Genomic DNA, 17,982 nt, shown 5'->3' with positions numbered 1-17,982 from the left:
CAGAGCTCTGGTTTCTGTTTTGCCAAAAAGGAGAGTAGAAGAGCTGATTAACAAGATGTTATGTGAAAGCAGTTAGCTTGTGGCTGGCATCTGTTAGGCAGTTCATAAACGTTTCCTTCTAGGTCAGTGATACCTTTCTCAAAAGTAAGTGTTGCTTATTTAAATTGGAGTTTTTCTTTCTTGATTTTATACATCCCTAGAATTTTCACACTTAATTCCTGGGAACTAACATCTGTTGCAGTAGAAAAGTAAATTCTACTCTTTAGTTTTCAGAATGTCATAATTATAGAAGATTTCATTTTGGAAAATGATTGAATCTTATTTAATGCAGAGATAATGCCCTTAAGTAACTAGCACTGAATCATTTATGTAGCAAATAATCAAAGTTATTTCTCTTTTTTCTTATTTAAACAGATAGTACATATCCTAAATATGACTTCTGCAAAGATAATTTCTTTTCTGTTACCACCTGATGAAAGTCTTCATTCACTACAGTCTCGTATTGAGCGGGAAACTGGAATAAATACTGGTTCTCAAGAGCTTCTTTCAGAGATGGGAATTTCTCTGGATCCTCGGAAACCAGCCTCTCAGTGTGTTCTGGATGGAGTTGTAAGACAATTCTAATATACCTAGAGTATAAGAAATCTCTTTGCATAGAGGGATTGCATGCCCTGCATTTTTGATGTCTGTTTGGAATCATCTGGGGAGTGGTCCACATCTTATAATTCTTCTTTTAGTTTTATCCTACTCATTATGCTTATTGCTTTGCAAGGTGAAAAGATAGAAATGAAACATTGGTTATTTTAAACTGTATATGACATTCTCTTTGGTGCCACTTCCATCCTTTTTTTCCTCTTTTTCTCCTGAAGCCTATAACCTTGAAATCAGACCAGCAGTCTCATAGGTCCTGTCAGAGGATGGATGGATGGTAATAAATGATTCTGGTCATGACTCATTTCATTTTCCTTTTTTGACTTTGTTGAGGCATATTTTATATATCATATAATTTAACCATTTCAAGTGTACAGTTCAGTTTTTTTTTTTTTTAGCAAACCACCCTAATTGCACAGCCATCATCATAAATCAGTTTTAAAACATTTCCTTGTCTTTATGTTCTTTAACTACTAGTATCCATTCTGCCCACCCCAGAAAATCACTAATTTACTTACTGCCTATATAGATTTGCTTTTTCTGAACATTTCATACAAGTGGAATCTTAATCTCTTGTGTCTCATTTCTTTCACTTACTATTATGTTTTTGAGATTGATTCATGCCATAGCATATATCATTACTTCATTCCTTTTGATTACTAAAAAAGTATTCCCATTGTATGTTGTTGTAACTTTTTGCTTTTGCCCTTTTGGGTCTGGTGACTGTTTTCACTTTAGTCCATACTACTGTTACTTATTTTCCTTAAATAAAAATTTAGACCTTAAGTCTGTGAGATGTATGCTAATGAACTTGACTTCACAGTTGGCATTTCAAAGTAGGAAATTTGGTGGTTAGGTACTTAGAGAACCTAGAATTTTCAAGAATCTTTTCTTCTTAATTGTTGGTTTTTTTTTCAGAGGGGCTGTGATAGCTATATGGTTTATTTGTTTGATAAAAGTAAGACTGTATATGAAGGACCATTTGCTTCCAGAAGTTTATCTGACTGTGTAAATTATATTGGTAAGTATAGTTCATTTACTGACTGAGCTTTAAACCTGAAGTAATATAATTTTGACACGACATGATTAGTAGAAATGGTTCTTTGGTGTTTCTGTTCTGTGTCATACTTCAGGATTCTATATGTACTAAAAGATGGGTTTGTATGGTTTGGAAGGTGAAGAGGTAGATTTAAAATCACCACCAGACCCCTCATTTGGCAGAAGACGACTTTCCTATGAATATGACTCTCACGTGAAAAACTGAATCTTCACTATTAATTAAGCCCACTTTTTAGTTTCTTCTTCACTACTTAAGCATGTTCGAATACTTCATTTTATCCTATGAATACTACTTAATGTTCAAATGATTTCATTTTTCCTCAGAGAATTAATGTTTTCGACTAAAGAAGTAAGTGGTTAATTTCTATCTACCCAAAACTAAAAACAAGCATATTATAAAATCAAGGACAAAATTGGTCACAAGGGCTGAAATTATGTCATCTTTCCTTTTCATTAGTTTAAAAAAAAAGTTCTAGATTTATAGAAAAATTGAGCAGATAGGACAGAGTTCTTATGTTATTCCCCTGCACATATAGTTTCCCCTGTTGTTAACATCTTACATTATTATGGTACTTTGTTACAACTAATGAACCAATATATTGTTATTAACTAAAGTTTATACTTTATTCAGATTTCTTTTAGTTTTTATCTGGTGTCCTTTTTCTGTTCTAGAATCCCATCCAGAATACCATGTTACGTTTAGTTGTCCTGTCTGCTTAGGCTCTTCTTGGATGTGATAGTTTTTCAGATTTTCCTTATTTTTGATGACCTTGAAAGTGCTGATCAAATATGTTGTAGGATGCCCCTCTGTTGCAATTTGCCTGATTTTTTTTCTCATGATTAGGCTAGGATAATGGGTTTTTGAGAGAAAGATCAAAGAATTCAAGTGCCATTTTGAAAACATTATATAAAGGGTACATACTATAAACATGATTAATGACTGTTAGTGTTACCTTGCTCACATGGCTGAAGTAGTCAGCTTTCTTCACTGTAAAGTTTAGTCTTACCCTCTCCTCCTTTCAGTACTCTGTGGAAGGAAATCACTGTGCAAGAATCCACACTTAAGGAGTAGGAGTTACATGCCTCCTCCTTTAGGGTAGAATGTCTATATAATTTATTGAAAATGCTTCTGCTTACATGAATTATCTCTTCTCTCCCATTTATTAATTTATTTAATCATTTATGATATAAATTTGAATTCGTGGATATTTATTTTATATTATAGATTATAATCCAATACTAGTTTATTTTGTTATTCAAATTGTTTCAGCTTACCTTAGAAGCTCTTTCACTTGACTTCCTAGTCCTCTTCTACTTGACCCATCAGTGAGGGTGTTTTTGTTTTTGCTTTTGTTTTTTTAAGCATTTCCTTACTTTCTGGTACCATGTAGTATTCCAGGCGCATGTTTTAAATTTTCTACCATAGTCCTAGAATTGGCCATTTCTCCAAGGAGCCCTGGTTCCTTTAATTGAGAACAGCATTAGAAATCAAAATTTGGTTACTTGGTATGCTTCTTGCTACTGGGGTATCATTTCTGGGCACTTTCAGACTTTTTTTTTTAATATATAATTTTTTTCTAGACTCTCTTTCCCTAGACTATTTTTTTTTAAGTGTGTGAGTTTTTATTTTGTTTTGTTTGTTTGGTCTGTCAGAGGAAGCCTCATGATTAAGTGTGGGTATGTAAAAATAGAAGAGAAGTTAGTTGAGGCTATTTATCATTATTAGGGGAGGCAAAGATTTTTCCAGATATACAGCTTTATTTGTTTGACATCTGTTTCAGATAATGTGTTTTCTCAATGTGAAACCTATTGTAGCACCCTTTCTCTGAAGATTTTCATTGGAAAAGAATAACAGAATATAATCACCACCTTAAAGTACGAGATGAATCTCTCTTCAATCTTGGAGAATTTTATAATGTTAAAATGAAATTTCATTGAACTTAATATCTACCTGCCATGGTTTTAGAAAGAAACATCCCTCTTTACCTAAGAAAACACAAGAGATTATCATAAATAGATAATTTCATAAGTCTTGCATTGAGAAAGGCATATCTTTTAAGGCATATTTTTAAAGGCATATTTACCCAATGTGTTTTTCTGAAGCTGGGTTGGTAGTTCAAGAGATGAAATTTGTTATTCAGAAGCAAAAAAGACTATAGCAGATTGTGGAGTACTTGGGACTTAGTTTAGAACTTCAAAAGAATAAATAATTTGGATTATTGGAGAGGGAAAAAAAAAGAGGATTCCAGATTGGAGAGAAACAAGGAAGAAAAAGACAGATACAGGAATAATTGTAAGCTTTGTGATTATGTAGTAATTATGTCTTCATTTTTATTTCCCCTTGTATCTGGAACAGGACTCAAGTAATGTGCAGGTGTTCAATAAAGTTACACTGACTGAATGGAACTGTAACAAGTGCTTCTTTCTAGCATCTGGTTTCTAGCATCTATAGGAATATTTGTATGGACAGAAAATCACGAAGAATAATAAATGAACACTAGAATCTTAAAAAGTAATTCCTGTCTCCTTTCCCCCATCTTCTTACACATAGTACAGGACAGCAAAATACAGCTTCCAATTATCCAGTTGCGTAAAGTTTGGGCTGAAGCAGTACACTATGTGTCTGGGCTGAAAGAAGACTACAGCAGGCTCTTTCAGGGACAGAGAGCAGCCATGTAAGTGAATTCTCTTGTTTATAGGCACAGTGTCATGTGCATTCATGCTCAATTAAATTTTGCTACTTTTCCCTAGTCAATATCCCATGCAAAAATATATTACTGGGCCGGTTTGTAATGTTATATTCTGATGAGGCATATAGAATTGTTATTAACAGTCTGAAACCATCCAGTTGCAGTAGACTAACAGTAGTTCCTGAATGCTCCTAGTATAAGAAGATTGTTTTATCAGAGTATCACAAGCAGAAATTCTTTAGAGATGAGATTCTAGAGATCAGCTATTTCTCATAGATTGATAATAGGAACATAGGCTTTGGGCTTATGGCAGTTCGAGTTTTTAAACTTTTGTAAAATGCTTATATCTTGTTTTTTTCTTGCTGTGGTTTAGGTTAAGCCTTCTTAGATACAATACTAACTTGACAAAAATGAAAAACACTTTGATCTCAGCATCTCAACAACTGAAAGCTAAATTGGAGTTTTTTCACAAAAGCATTCAGCTTGACTTGGAAAGATATAGTGAGCAGATGACGTACGGGATATGTAAGTGTTGGATAATGTATTTGAAACAAGTGTCTTGTCTCTTGAAGCCATCTGCTGTGTTACCTTCTTACCTGTTAGCCAGTTGTTTCACTTGCATTCATATTAGAACAAAAGATAGGACATCTCATATTATTGTAAACTGTATTTGGTTTGAATATTAGTTGGTTTTTTTTTTTAACGTTTAGTTGAGCAGCTTTACTCTGCCCACCCCTCACCCCCACAGTTGGACTAAAATTGCTCACCTTTAGAAAAATGCAAAATGATTTAAGAATTTGATTGTCAAATCTCATTTAAAAAATAGATACAAAGTCTATATTAGGGTGACTTCTTAGCCTGGGATGTCTTAAATTACTTAACCCTTCTATAAATAATAATACATGCAATTTCAGGGTTTTTTTTTTTAATTTCTAAACAATTACTGTGAAGTCCCACTGTTTTTTATTGTACATAGCCTCCAATGTTTTGGTATTTAATTCTAAGCTTATCTCCCTTCAGATGTACTAAGGAAATGTAAAAAGCAGAGTTAAAATTCAAATAATAAACCAAAAGAGTTGCCTTCAGCATTTCTGTTTGTATACTTATCTTGAGCAAGGTGTGTGTATTTCAGAATTAAATGATCAACAGTGTCCAGCTGGGTAAATAAGTTTTCTTACCAAAGCTGGTTCTATGACTGATATTTTATTTCTGTTTGTGTATTATAGGCATTCTGATGAATAGCAAAACATAGTTATTTCATCAGATTATCTTTGACTTATCTTATTAAGTTGTATATCTTAGACTACTGTTTAAAAAGAGTGAGGTAGACCTATGTGTGCTGATATTAAAAGATCACTTGATCTTTAAGGCAGCAGTGTTTTAAGTTGGAGAAAAAAGCAAGGAAGGAAAAGTATATAGAGATGATTCTATTTATGGGAGAAAAGGAGATGTGTCGCTGTAATAAATGATTAACACTGGGATCGCAGAAGGTGGAGAGTGGAGGGGAGGAGACTTCTATATCTCTATATAGTGTTTGATTTTTTAAAAATACCATGTTCATGTATTACTTTAAAAATTTTTTTCTTTTAAAGAGAAAGTCATCTGTATTAGTTTCCCAGGGTTGCCATAACAAATTGCTATGAACTGGGTGGCTTAAAACAATATAAATTTATTATCTCACAGTTTCAGAGGCTTAAAGTCTAAAATCGATGTGTTGTCAGGGCCATGCTCTCTCTGAAACCTATGGAGAAGAATCCTTCCTTAGATTCTTCTGGTACTTTGCCAGCAATCTTTGGCATTCCTTGGCTTGCAGCTGTGGCACTTTAGTCTCTGCCTCTGTTGTGAAATGGAGCTTTCCCATTCATATGTCTGTTGCTGTGTTTCTTCTTCTTTTCTTAAAAGGACACTAGTCATACTAGGTTAAGACTCAACCTTAATTTAGCTAATTGCACCTGATGCTATTTCCAAATAAAGTCAAATTCTGAAGTACAAGGTTAGGGCTTCACCATCTTTTGGGGGAACAATTCAACTCATAACTCTGTTTTTGATGTTAATATGGCAAAGAGATGGGTAGGTCAGTAATTGAACCTATGGCTATTTCTGAGATAACCAATTAAGACTTTTTTTTTAGCCTCAGAAAAAATGTTAAAAGCATGGAAAGAAATGGAAGAAAAGGCTATCCACTATGCTGAGGTAAAATCACTGAGCTCATTCTGTGTGCTTATTAACTCCTGAGGTCTCCCTTAGAAATTCTTTGGTTTTGGTTTGTAGAGTATTTCTCATATCATTCCTGAATATCAGACAGATACGTAATATGTGTACATAGAGGGAAGTACCACAGTGGATAAAAACAAGAGCTTTGGGTAATTGAGACTAAAATGAAGCCTCACTGAGCCTCAGTTTCCATGTTATATTATGGGGACCTTTTTTAGTGGGGTTATACAGATTTAAGTGGGAGTGACTAATAAATGGTAGTTATCACTGTTATTTTTAAGACTGGTTTTGATAGGATGGCTGGACATCCTGGTTTACTCGGGACAGTTTTAGTTTACCTCTCTTGCCTTAATCATCAATTAGTTAAGTTAGTTAAGTGAAAAATGCTCAGTCGTGTCTGACTCTTTGTGACTCCTGAACTATACAGTCCATGGAATTCTCCAGGCCAGAATACTGGAGTAGGTAGCCTTTCCCTTCTCCAGAGGATCTTCCCAACCCAGGGACTGAACCCAGGTCTCCCACACTGCAGGAGGATTCTTTACCAGCTGAGCCACAAGGGAAGCCCAAGAATACTGGAGTGGATAATCTATCCCTTCTCCAGGGGATTTTCCCACCCAGGAATTGAACCAGGGTCTCCTGCATTGCAGGCAGATTCTTTACCAACTGAGCTATCAGGGAAGCCCTTATTATCAATAATACTCTCAAAATTTTGCTGGTTTGGACAATAAATTTTTTATGGTCACACTGTAGGTGGCAGATTCCTTCTTTACCTGGTACATCTGTCTGTGGTCCCATTAAATTGTTGCTCTCCTTGATGCCAGCACTTCCTGAGGAATGAGTGTGGCAGTTGGTATCCTGGGCTGGGAAATCCAGTGTCTTTATCTTTCTGCATCCTTATTCAAGTTGGTAACAAGAGACACTGAAAATTGTAGAACCAAGATGCAGTGGTATTGATAGTCACTTTTACTTATTAGTGACACTTCTGTCTTTTTCCTTCTCAGGAGGAGAAAGAAAATGCTAGTAGTCTACTGTTGTCAGGAGAGAAGCCTGAAATAAGTTGGTTCTCATATGAAAGTTACATGCCATAATCTGAGAGACAAAAAGGCTTGAACAAAATCAGTGTTTTATATTAAATCACTTTGTTCTGTTACTGTAAGAAGTTATTCTCTGAGTTCCTCATACTGTGTAGTGGTGAGCCTGTCATTTCTTTTGTGTTTCATCATATTTTAGGTGGGTGTCATTGGGTACCTGGAGGATCAAATCATGTCCCTGCACACTGAAATCATGGAGCTACAGAAGAGCCCCTATGGACGACGTCAGGGAGACTTGATGGAATCTCTGTAAGGGTGAAGTCATGTTGTTAGTGTTGGTGTCTGTAATTTTTGGTAGCAGATTATTCTTTCATTGTATTTCTGGAAGATTATATGTGGTTCTTTTCTATAGTTTTCTTTCCACAAATACATTGGCATCATATTTAAAAAGGAAGTTTTTTCCTAATCACAGGAAATTTTGGCAATAACTCTTTGGGTTGACGTTTACTATTTATTTTTAAAAAACTTTATTTTACATTGGGGTTATATTATAGTTGATTAACAATGTTGTGATACTTTCAAGTATATAGCAAAGGGACTCAGCCATATATATATATATACACCTATTCTTTTTCAAATTCTTTTCCATGACCTTTGCTTTTAAATCCAAGCATCTTTTCATGTGAGTGTTAATAATTTTTCAAGTATTTTAAGTTCAAACTATTTCCCTACTTACCACACTTCTGGTTTAAGGAAGGTATCATTTATTAAATTCCCTAAATAAGGTTAACTTCCTAAGTGTTTGGATTAGAAACTTCAGATTTTTTTTCTTTAATCACAGGACATAATTTTTTTCCCATTTACGTGTTTCTGGTGCAGAGATACTATATAAGTGATGGTAGATCAGAGCAGGTACTTAGTATATTAAACTTTGCATCTTAAGATCTTGCTTATTACCCAGCAAAACACCCTGTAAAATATTCGTTGGCAATATATAATTACTTGAAAATAGGGTCGTTACTCTATTCAAATAATATTGTTCATTTCAAGTTGGAAATTATTAAAGTCATTAAACTATCTTCATGTTTAGAACATGTTTTCTCTTTCATAGGGAACAGCGTGCAATTGATCTATATAAGCAGTTAAAGCACAGACCTTCAGGTAAGACACTTTCACAGTACACAAAGGCATTTTAGGAAACCATCACTAGCTTAACAAATCTGTGAAACTGGATTTTAAGCAAGCTGCAGAATTAGTTCCAGTTTTGGTATTGCCATTGAGATGTTTAGGGGCTCCCTAGTGGCTCAGTTGGTAAAGAATCTACTTGCGATGCAAGAGACCTGGGTTCAGTCCCTGGGTCACGAAGTTCCCCTGGAGAAGTGAATGGCAAACTACTCTAGTATTCTTGCCTGGAGAATTCCATGGACAGAGGAACCTGGCAGGCTACAGTCCATGGGGTGGCAAAGAGTCAGACATGATTGAGCGACTAACACTTCAGCTTCACATTGAGATGTTTATAGCACAACAGCATTTAAGTCTGTGAGAATTTAAGAAATTAGGAAGGCAAAGTAATAAAGTTTGAAATAGAAAAGTTTTTAATATATTTATTTTTAATTGAAGGATAATTGCTTTACAGTATTGCATTGGTTTCTACCAGACATTAATATGAAACAGCCATAGGCTTACCCATGTCCCCTCCCACTTGAACATCCCTCCCACCTCCCTCCCCATCCAACCTCTCTAGGTTGTTACTGAGCTTTGGTTTGAGTTCCTGAGTCATACAGCAAATTCCCATTGGTTATCTATTTTACATATGGTAATGTATATTTCCATGTTACTCTCTCCATACCCTCCACCCACTCCTTCTCTGCATCCCCCCTGCCACCCTAGCCATCTCCATAAGTCTGTTCATAATGTCTGTGTCTCCATTGCTGCTTTGCAAATAGGTTTTGTAGTACCATCTTTCTATATTCCGTATATATGTGTTCAGTTCAGTTCAGTTGCTCTGTCATGTCTGACTCTGTGACACCATGGACTGCAGCACGCCAGGCCTCCCTGTCCATCACCAACTCCTGGAGTTTACTCAAACTCAGGTCCATTGAGTTGGTGATGCCATCCAACCATCTCATCCTCTGTCGTCCCCTTCTCCTTGTGCCTTCAATCTTTCCCAGCATCAGGGTCTTTTCAAATGAGTCAGCTCTTCGCATCAGGTGGCCAAAGTATTAGAGTTTCAGCTTTAGCATCAGTCCTTCCAGTGAATATTCAGGACTGATTTCCTTTAGGATGGACTGGTTGGATCTCATCTTCTCCAGCACCACAGTTCAAAAGCATCAATTCTTTGGTGCTCAGCCTTCTTTATAGTCCCAACTCTCACATCTGTACATTACTACTGGAAAAACCAGAGCTTTGACTGGATGGACCTTTGTTGACATAATGTCTCTGCTTTTTAATAAGCTGTCTAGCTTGGTCATAACTTTTCTTCCAGGGAGCAAGCATCTTTTAATATCATGGCTGCAGTCACCATCTGCAGTGATTTTGGAGCCCCCAAAAATAAAGTCTGTCACTGTTTCCATTGTTTCCCCGTCTATTTGCCATGAAGTGGTGGGACCAAATGCCATGATCTTAATTTCCTGAATGTTGAGCTTTAAGCCAACTTTTTCACTCTGCTCTTTCACTTTCATCAAGAGGTTCTTTAGTTCTTCTTCACTTTCTGCCATAAGGGTGGTGTCATCTGTATATCTGAGGTTATTGATATTTCTCCTGGCAGTCTTAATTCTAGCATTTCTTATGATGTACTCTGCACATAAGTTAAATAAGTAGGGTGACAATATACAGCCTTTATGTACTCCTTTCCCAGTTTGGAACCAGTCTGTTCTGTATCCAGTTCTAACTGTTGCTTCTTGACCTGCATACAGATTTCTCAAGAGGCAGGTCAGGTGGTCTAGTATTCCCATCTCTTAAAGAATTTTCCACAGTTTGTGTGATCCACACAGTCAAAGGCTTTAGCATAGTCAGTAAAGCAGAAGTAGATATATGTGTTAGCATATGTTAATTGTTTTCTCTTTCTGACTTAATTCACTCTGTATAATGGGCTCTAGGTTCATCTACCTCATTGGGAGTGACTCAAATGTGTTCCTTTTTATGGCTGAGTAATATTCCATTGTATATATATACCACAGCTTCTTTATCCATTCATCTGTCAATGGATGTTGGGTTGCTTCCATGTCCTAGCTATTATAAATAGCTGCAATGAACATGGGTTACATATGTCCTTTTCATTTTGATTTCCTCAGGGTACATGCCTAGTAGTGGAATTGCTGGGTCATATGGTGGTTTTATTCCTCGTTTTATAAGGAATCTCCATACTGTTCTCCATAGTAGCAGTATCAATTTGCATTCCCACCAGCAGTGCAAGGGGGTTCCCTTTTCTCCATACCCTCTCCAGCATTTATTGTTTGTCAATTTTTTGATGATGGCCATTCTGACCAGAGTGAGGTGATATCTCATTGAAGTTTTGATTTGCATTTCCCTAATAATGAGTGATATTTCAATTTAATTCTGAATTTGGCAATAAGGAGTTCATGATCTGAGCCACAGTCAGCTCCCGGCCTTATTTTTGCTGACTGTATAGAACTTCTCCATCTTTGGGTGCAAAGAATATAGTCAGTCTGATTTCGGTGTTGACCATCTGGTGATGTCCATGTGTAGAGTCTTCTCTTGTGTTGTTGGAAGAGAGTGTTTGCTATGACCAGTGCATTCTCTTGGCAAAACTCTATTAGCCTTTGCCCTGCTTCATTCCATACTCCAAGGCCAAACTTGCCTGTTACTCCAGGTGTTTCTTGACTTCCTACTTTTGCATTTTAGTCCCCTATAATGAAAAGTCCCCTTATGGCAGAAAGTGAAGAGGAACTTAAAAGCCTCTTGATGAAAGTGAAAGAGGAGAGTGAAAAAGTTGGCTTAAAGCTCAACATTCAGAAAACAAAGATCATGGCATCTGGTTCCATCACTTCATGGGAAATAGATGGGGAAACAGTGGAAACAGTGTCAGACTTTATTTTTCTGGGCTCCAAAATCACTGCAGATGGTGATTGCAGCAATGAAATTAAAAGATGCTTACTCCTTGGAAGAAGAGTTATGACCAACCTAGATAGCATATTGAAAAGCAGAGATATTACTTTGCCAACAAAGGTCCATCTAGTCAAGGCTATGATTTTTCCAGTGGTCATGTATGGATGTGGGAGTTGGACTGTGAAGAAAGCTGAGCGCCAAAGCATTGATGCTTTTGGACTGTGGTGTTGGAGAAGACTCTTGAGAGAGTTCCTTCGACTGCAAGGAGATTCAACCAGTCCATCCTAAAGGAGATCAGTCCTGGGTGTTCATTGGAAGGACTGATGCTAAAGCTGAAACTCCAGTACTTTGGCCACCTCATGCGAAGAGTTGACTCATTGGAAAAGACTCTGATGCTGGGAGGGATTGGGGGCAGGAGGAGAAGAGGACGGCAGAGGATGAGATGGCTGGATGGCATCACCAACTCGATGGACATGAGTTTGAGTGAACTCCGGGAGTTGGTGATGGACAGGGAGGCCTCGTGTGCTGCGATTCATGTGGTCGCAGAGTCGGACACGACTGAGCAACTGAACTGAATAATGAGAGATGTTGAGCATCTTTTCATGTGTTTATTAGCCATCTGTATGTCTTCTTTGGAGAAATGCCTCTTTAGGTCTTTTGCCCATTTTTTGATTAGGTTCTAGTATTGATTTGTATGAGCTGCTTATATATTTTTGAAATTAGTCTTTTGTCAGTTGTTTCATTTGGTGTTACTTTTTCCCATTCTGAGGGTTGTCTTTTCACCTTGTTTATAGTTTCACCTTGTTTATGTTTATAGTTTATGTTTTCTGCTGTGCAAAAGCTTTTAAGTTTAATTAGGTCCCAGTTTATTTTGAAATAGAGAAAATTTTAAAGGAAAGTGAAAGGAAGGAATGAAAGAGAAAAAAGGAACTCAGAATAAGGAAAAGAGGAAGCAAGAAAATGTGTGGAAAGATGTAAAGTAAAAAAAAAAAAGAAAGAAATGCTGCTTAAAGTTAAAGAGATTGGAAATAATTTGAGGCTGTGGGTTCAGGTGTGGAATCGTCAGAGGGATGCCCATATGCTAGACCAAAACAGTATACTTTGAAGATAATGCCTTCCTCTGCACCTGGTCATTGGTTGCTTATTTCATTGACAAAACTGTTCATTTCTGTTGAACATCTGCTGAATACAGAGCATGTTCTGATGGTAAGTGCACTGGATTGAGGATTGTATGCATGTTCAGTCATGTCCAACTCTTTTTGACCCCACAGACTATAGCCCACCATGATCCTTTGGTTCATGGGATTTTTCCAGAATGAATACTGGACTGGGTTTCCATTTCCTCTTCCAGGGGATCTTCCAACCCAGGGATTGAACCCATGTCTCCTAAGTCTCCTGCATTACTGGAGAATTCTTTACAGCTCAGCCACCAGGGAAGCACCTGGATTGAGAATTAGAAGGCTTTAATTCTAAATTGGGCACTTTATTGAGCAAATAACTTTTTTTCCTGGTATCTCATTTCCCTCTTCTGCAAAATGGGGTAGGAATCTAACTTTCCTAACTCAGTGACTATATATGGCATTATATATGACAGGATGTTTGTGAAAGTGCTTGAAAACTATAGAGTATTATGTATGTGCATTAGCCTTCAGTTAAAAACTGATCTGTTTTGAAGGATTAGGGAAGAAGTAAAACGTGACTTCTGTGCCCTGATTTGTTAGATACTGAAATTGTAAACAAATAAACAAAACTGTAACTTTTACACCTTAAAATTACAAACACATGCAAATCTTAAATAGTATGTAACAAATAACATAATCTCCTCTACATTGGTTTTTATTGTAGTGGAATTTGTTCAGTTAATTTCCACAAACATGTATGAGATATATATACAATAGGCATCTAACCCTGATTGGTTAGTCATGGTTGGTTAGAGGAGGTTTCCTGCAGGAGATGACATCTGAGATGAGCCTTAAAGGATAAGTAGCAGTAGCTTGGTGAAAAAAGGTATATATGAAAGAGTATATATACTCTTATATATGCAAGTATAATAGATAAAGACACATACATGTAGCAGTTAGCATGTTTGAGAAATGTATTGTGACTGGATTATAGAGTATCAGAAGGAGAAATGTGACTGGATCACAAAGGATCTGGCATGTCACAGTAACAGTTTTGGATTTCATCATGATGGCAAAGAGAAACCCTAAAAAGATATAATCAGGAGAATGGCATGATCAGATTAGCATTTTAGAAATATTGCATTGGTAACATTGTGGATAATGGATTAAAGTGTGGCTGGGTTAGAGACATTCATCAGTTATGAGGTTGTTGAGTAATTGTGGCACAGGATAAGGCAGGACATGAACTAAAGCAGAGAGCCTGAACTGTGGCAGTGGGGAGTGCCAGTGAAGAAAAGGAAGATAAAGGCAAGAGAGGTATTTAGGAAGTAGAACTGATAATATTGGGTTATGGATTGTATATGGGTGGAAGGAGATGGCCTAGAGGGTCATGGATGCCTGCCAAGTTTCTGGCTAGAGCAATTAGATGCTCTTAGCACCCAGTTCCAGTGGGTGAGGACCACTCACCATGATAGGAAGTATAGGAAAGATGACAGGTTTAATGGGAAAAGAATGTGGGTTCATTTTTGTACATGTTGATGTTAAGGTGTCAGTGGAACATTTAAATAAGATGGACAATAGTATATATGTATGTATGTATATATAAACACACATATATATACATATATACATGTGTATTGTATGTACATATGTATGAATGTATTGAACATGTGGATTTAGTGGAGAAGTCCAGACTAGATATTTAGCTGGTTTGAGAGTAATTAGCCATAGGAATAAAGCGATCATCTTGAATAAATATGTTGAATAAGAAAACCAAGGATGGACCTAGAGAATACCAACATTCAAGAAATGGCTAGAAGCAGAAGAGTGTACAAAAAGATTGAGGAATGACTTGAATGTGTAGCAGGAATGATACGATGGGAATAGGACAGAGAGTTTCAAGAAGAACATGATCAGGGTGAAATGCTAGAGATGTGGGTAATAAAAATGATAATGAAAATATCCATTGGACTTGGTTGTTTGGACATGATTGGTGATCTTGGTAAAATAATGGCCTTTTGGGAACAGAACTAGATTGTAGTGGGCTGAGGACGGAGTGGGATAGGAGGAAATGGAGAAGTCAGTCTAGATCAGCAGTTCTCAAAAGTGTAGCTCATGAACCCCTGAGGATCTGTGAAGGATCCTTTTAAGAGGAGTCAGTGAAGTCAAAACTGTTTTCACAATACTAGAATGTTATTTGCCTCTTTTACTGTGTTGACATTTTCAGTGATGCTGCAAAAACATTGATGGGTAAAAAGCTTGCACCTTGCTTAGCGTGAATGAAGGCACTAGCACCAAAGTATGCTAGTAGTCACTGATTTTCACCAATGTGGGTTCATAGTTTAAAAAAAAAAAAGCCAGTTTCATTTAAAAGTGTCCTTGATAAGGCAATAAAAATTCTAAAGAAACCTCAACCCTTAGGTATATGTCTTTTTAATATTCTCTGTGACAAAATGGAAAGTACTCATAAAGTGCTTCTGTTACATGCTGAGGTATGAAAGTGAAAGTCAGTCGTATCTGACTGTTTGTGACCCCATGGACTTTACAGTCCATGGAATTCTCCAGGCCAGAACACCGGAGTGGGTAACCTTTCCCTTCCCCAGGGGATCTTCCTAACCCAGGGATCAAACACAGGTCTTGCACACTGCAGGCAGATTCTTCACCAGCTGAGCCACAAGGGAAGCCCAAGAATACTGGAGTGGGTAGCCTATCCCTTCTCCAGGGCATCTCCCTGACCCAGGAATCGAATCGGGGTCTCCTGCATTGCAAGTGGATTCTTTACCAACTGAGCTATGAGGGAAGCCCTGCTGAGGTATGACGGTTGTCCTAAGGAAAACCACATCAGCAGTTGTTGACATTGCTTGTGGACCAGCCTATTTAACAGAACACCATTTTTACTTGGAACAATGATCATCAGATAAACTGTGGTTCTTCAGATTTGCGTATGTGGCAGATATTTTCTAAAAATTAATGGAGCATGACTATCACTTGAAGGATTTAAAAAAACAATACTAGTTGTCAATGATAAAATTCCATGTTTCAAGCAAAAAATTAGAATGTAGGAAAACTTCTGTCCATCATCCAAAATTTGTCAGCTTCTCAATACTTAAATACTTTTCTGATAAGTTGGTGGGGTTATTAAAAAGATTTGCAAAAATGTAAAATAATGCCAAATACTCTCACTAAATTTTTTGAGGAAAATACAGTTATTTTGGATTAAAATGTTTTGATAATGAATTTGTTATTTTTAATGAATAAATAAATATTTTTATATTTATCAGTTTAATTCCTAAAAAACCCTGCGGTTCTTAAGGATTTTTGAGTGTAGGTGTCCTGAGACCCGTAAGTTTGAAACCTGGTTATCTAAGCTATTGTTTCCTGAAGCTTGGCTGTTAAGGAAGGAAGAGAGATGAGCAGCTCAGAGAGGTTGAAGAATGAAGGGAAGTAAATTTTTAGAAGAAAGGCTTAAGCTTGTTTATGCGCTTGGGGCCAAAAGCCTGTGGAGAGGGAAGTCTCTGAACAACTTTGAGGGGCTGACTTCAGAGAATAGTGGGAGGGGTTGGGCTTGTTGCTCCTGATCTTAGAGAGGGAGATGTGTGTGGATATAGATATTTCTGTGGTATAGGGAGTGAAAGGTGAAACTCTTACTGCTTTACAGCCTCCTTTCCCAAAGTAAGATGTTGGGTTAACTGTAATAGAAGAGATGTGACATCATAGATTTAAGGAGTATGCTAAATGAGTATGCTTTTGAAAGCTGGTGTGTGCAGTGGCAGATGTTGCTGGTCCAGGACATTTATTAAGAATCCAGAGCAGAAGTGAAAACCTGTGAATTAGTTAGGACAGCAGAAAGAATGAAAGTATAATTGTTTTGATGGTAATGTTTAGTAGCTTGGATACAGAAAACCGATAGAGCAGGTGGTTAGACTGATCTAGGGTTAGGATGTTGCTAACAATTAGAGGACAGAAAAGTTGAAAATAATGACCAAAAAAATGATAGAAGTTAGAGTAAAATACTGAAATTTAAGATTTCGAATAGAGCAAGGATAACTTTTTTCCTTTAATCAGTATTCATTACTCTCCATCTCCTGACCAATGAATCAGATATTGTAGATGAAGATATATAAAATTCCATCCATTGACTCAGTCAAATTAACTTTCCACAGTCATTGATAAAATTTGTTTGGGTTATTCTTACAAAATCTTTGCAGTAGTCACAGGTATCAGCATATCACAGGGCCTAGAAATAAATTTGCTATCCAAAGTTATCCAAAGAACTGATAGTCAGCTCAACTGACAAACAAGTTGTGACAAGAAGTTTTGTCTATTGTTGGGGCTAATGTAATCACACTTGAGGTATATGGTCTTTGGTGCCTTTTCCAGTTCAGAGTTGACTTGAGATTCTTGTTCAGCTGCAAATGGTGAAAGCCAACTTTCCCCATGTTGGAGTAGGTTAAAGTTCTGAGGTCGTTGGCCATCTAAAAGAGCTATATGCCTTATAGTTATATGACAAAGCTGTTGGGCTTGATCTGTGGGATTTACTAATAAGTGCTATTTGGAGAGAAGCCTTTTGGGAGACTCTGTCTTTGGTTGTTTTTGAGGAAGAGACAGAAAAACATGTGTGGGGACTAAATCTGAGTACTTGAGGAGGTCTATACAGTGCTAACACAGGACACAACTTTTCAAAAATCTCTTTTGATATTCCTTTCATAGTAAAATGTGGGTAGCATCAGTAGCCATTTCTTGGGACTCCTGTGAGTATTAAAATGAGAAAACTGTTAAGTAGATAATAGCATATAATAATATTATTATTTTTGCATTCAAGATTAATTATTGTCTGGGGAAATGCCAGCATGATCCATGACCAAACTTCCTATTTTTTAAAACTTAAATAGCCATTTTTTGAAACATAACAGTTAATGCTAGTTTTTGGGTTTGCTTTTTTAAAAAGGTGGCTGGCATCTCCTATAATGGTAGAACTCACTGTGACCACCATCCCATTTGAGGATCTTTGTCAGCTGCCAGTTTACTTTGAGATGTCATACTGCCCTCAAACTGAACATTCAAGATGTCTGCAGGTCCTTTTATGCGTCAGATTTGGCTTAAGTTGATCAGCTTTTTTCAGTGTTTTCATGGGTATAAACAGATGGA

The 17,982-nt window shown here is 36.8% G+C and overlaps 1 protein-coding gene across 2 annotated transcripts in view; it reads left to right on the top strand.

The window, feature by feature from the left end:
- Positions 1-17,982, top strand: part of CHUK (component of inhibitor of nuclear factor kappa B kinase complex) — a 40,712-nt gene that overhangs the window by 15,164 nt on the left and 7,566 nt on the right. For both annotated transcript variants that reach the window (XM_052660661.1, XM_052660660.1), the window contains exons 10-16: positions 415-609; positions 1,570-1,672; positions 4,262-4,385; positions 4,774-4,925; positions 6,532-6,593; positions 7,845-7,954; positions 8,757-8,806. In XM_052660661.1, coding sequence (XP_052516621.1) covers positions 415-609; positions 1,570-1,672; positions 4,262-4,385; positions 4,774-4,925; positions 6,532-6,593; positions 7,845-7,954; positions 8,757-8,806 — 796 coding nt within the window. The remainder of the gene's footprint in view (positions 1-414; positions 610-1,569; positions 1,673-4,261; positions 4,386-4,773; positions 4,926-6,531; positions 6,594-7,844; positions 7,955-8,756; positions 8,807-17,982) is intronic.

Source organism: Budorcas taxicolor, chromosome 23 (genome assembly GCF_023091745.1).
Source record: "Budorcas taxicolor isolate Tak-1 chromosome 23, Takin1.1, whole genome shotgun sequence".
Classification (NCBI taxonomy): domain Eukaryota; kingdom Metazoa; phylum Chordata; class Mammalia; order Artiodactyla; family Bovidae; genus Budorcas; species Budorcas taxicolor.
Note: the sequence above shows the minus strand (reverse complement) of the source record. Positions and strands in the feature narration are given on the sequence as shown.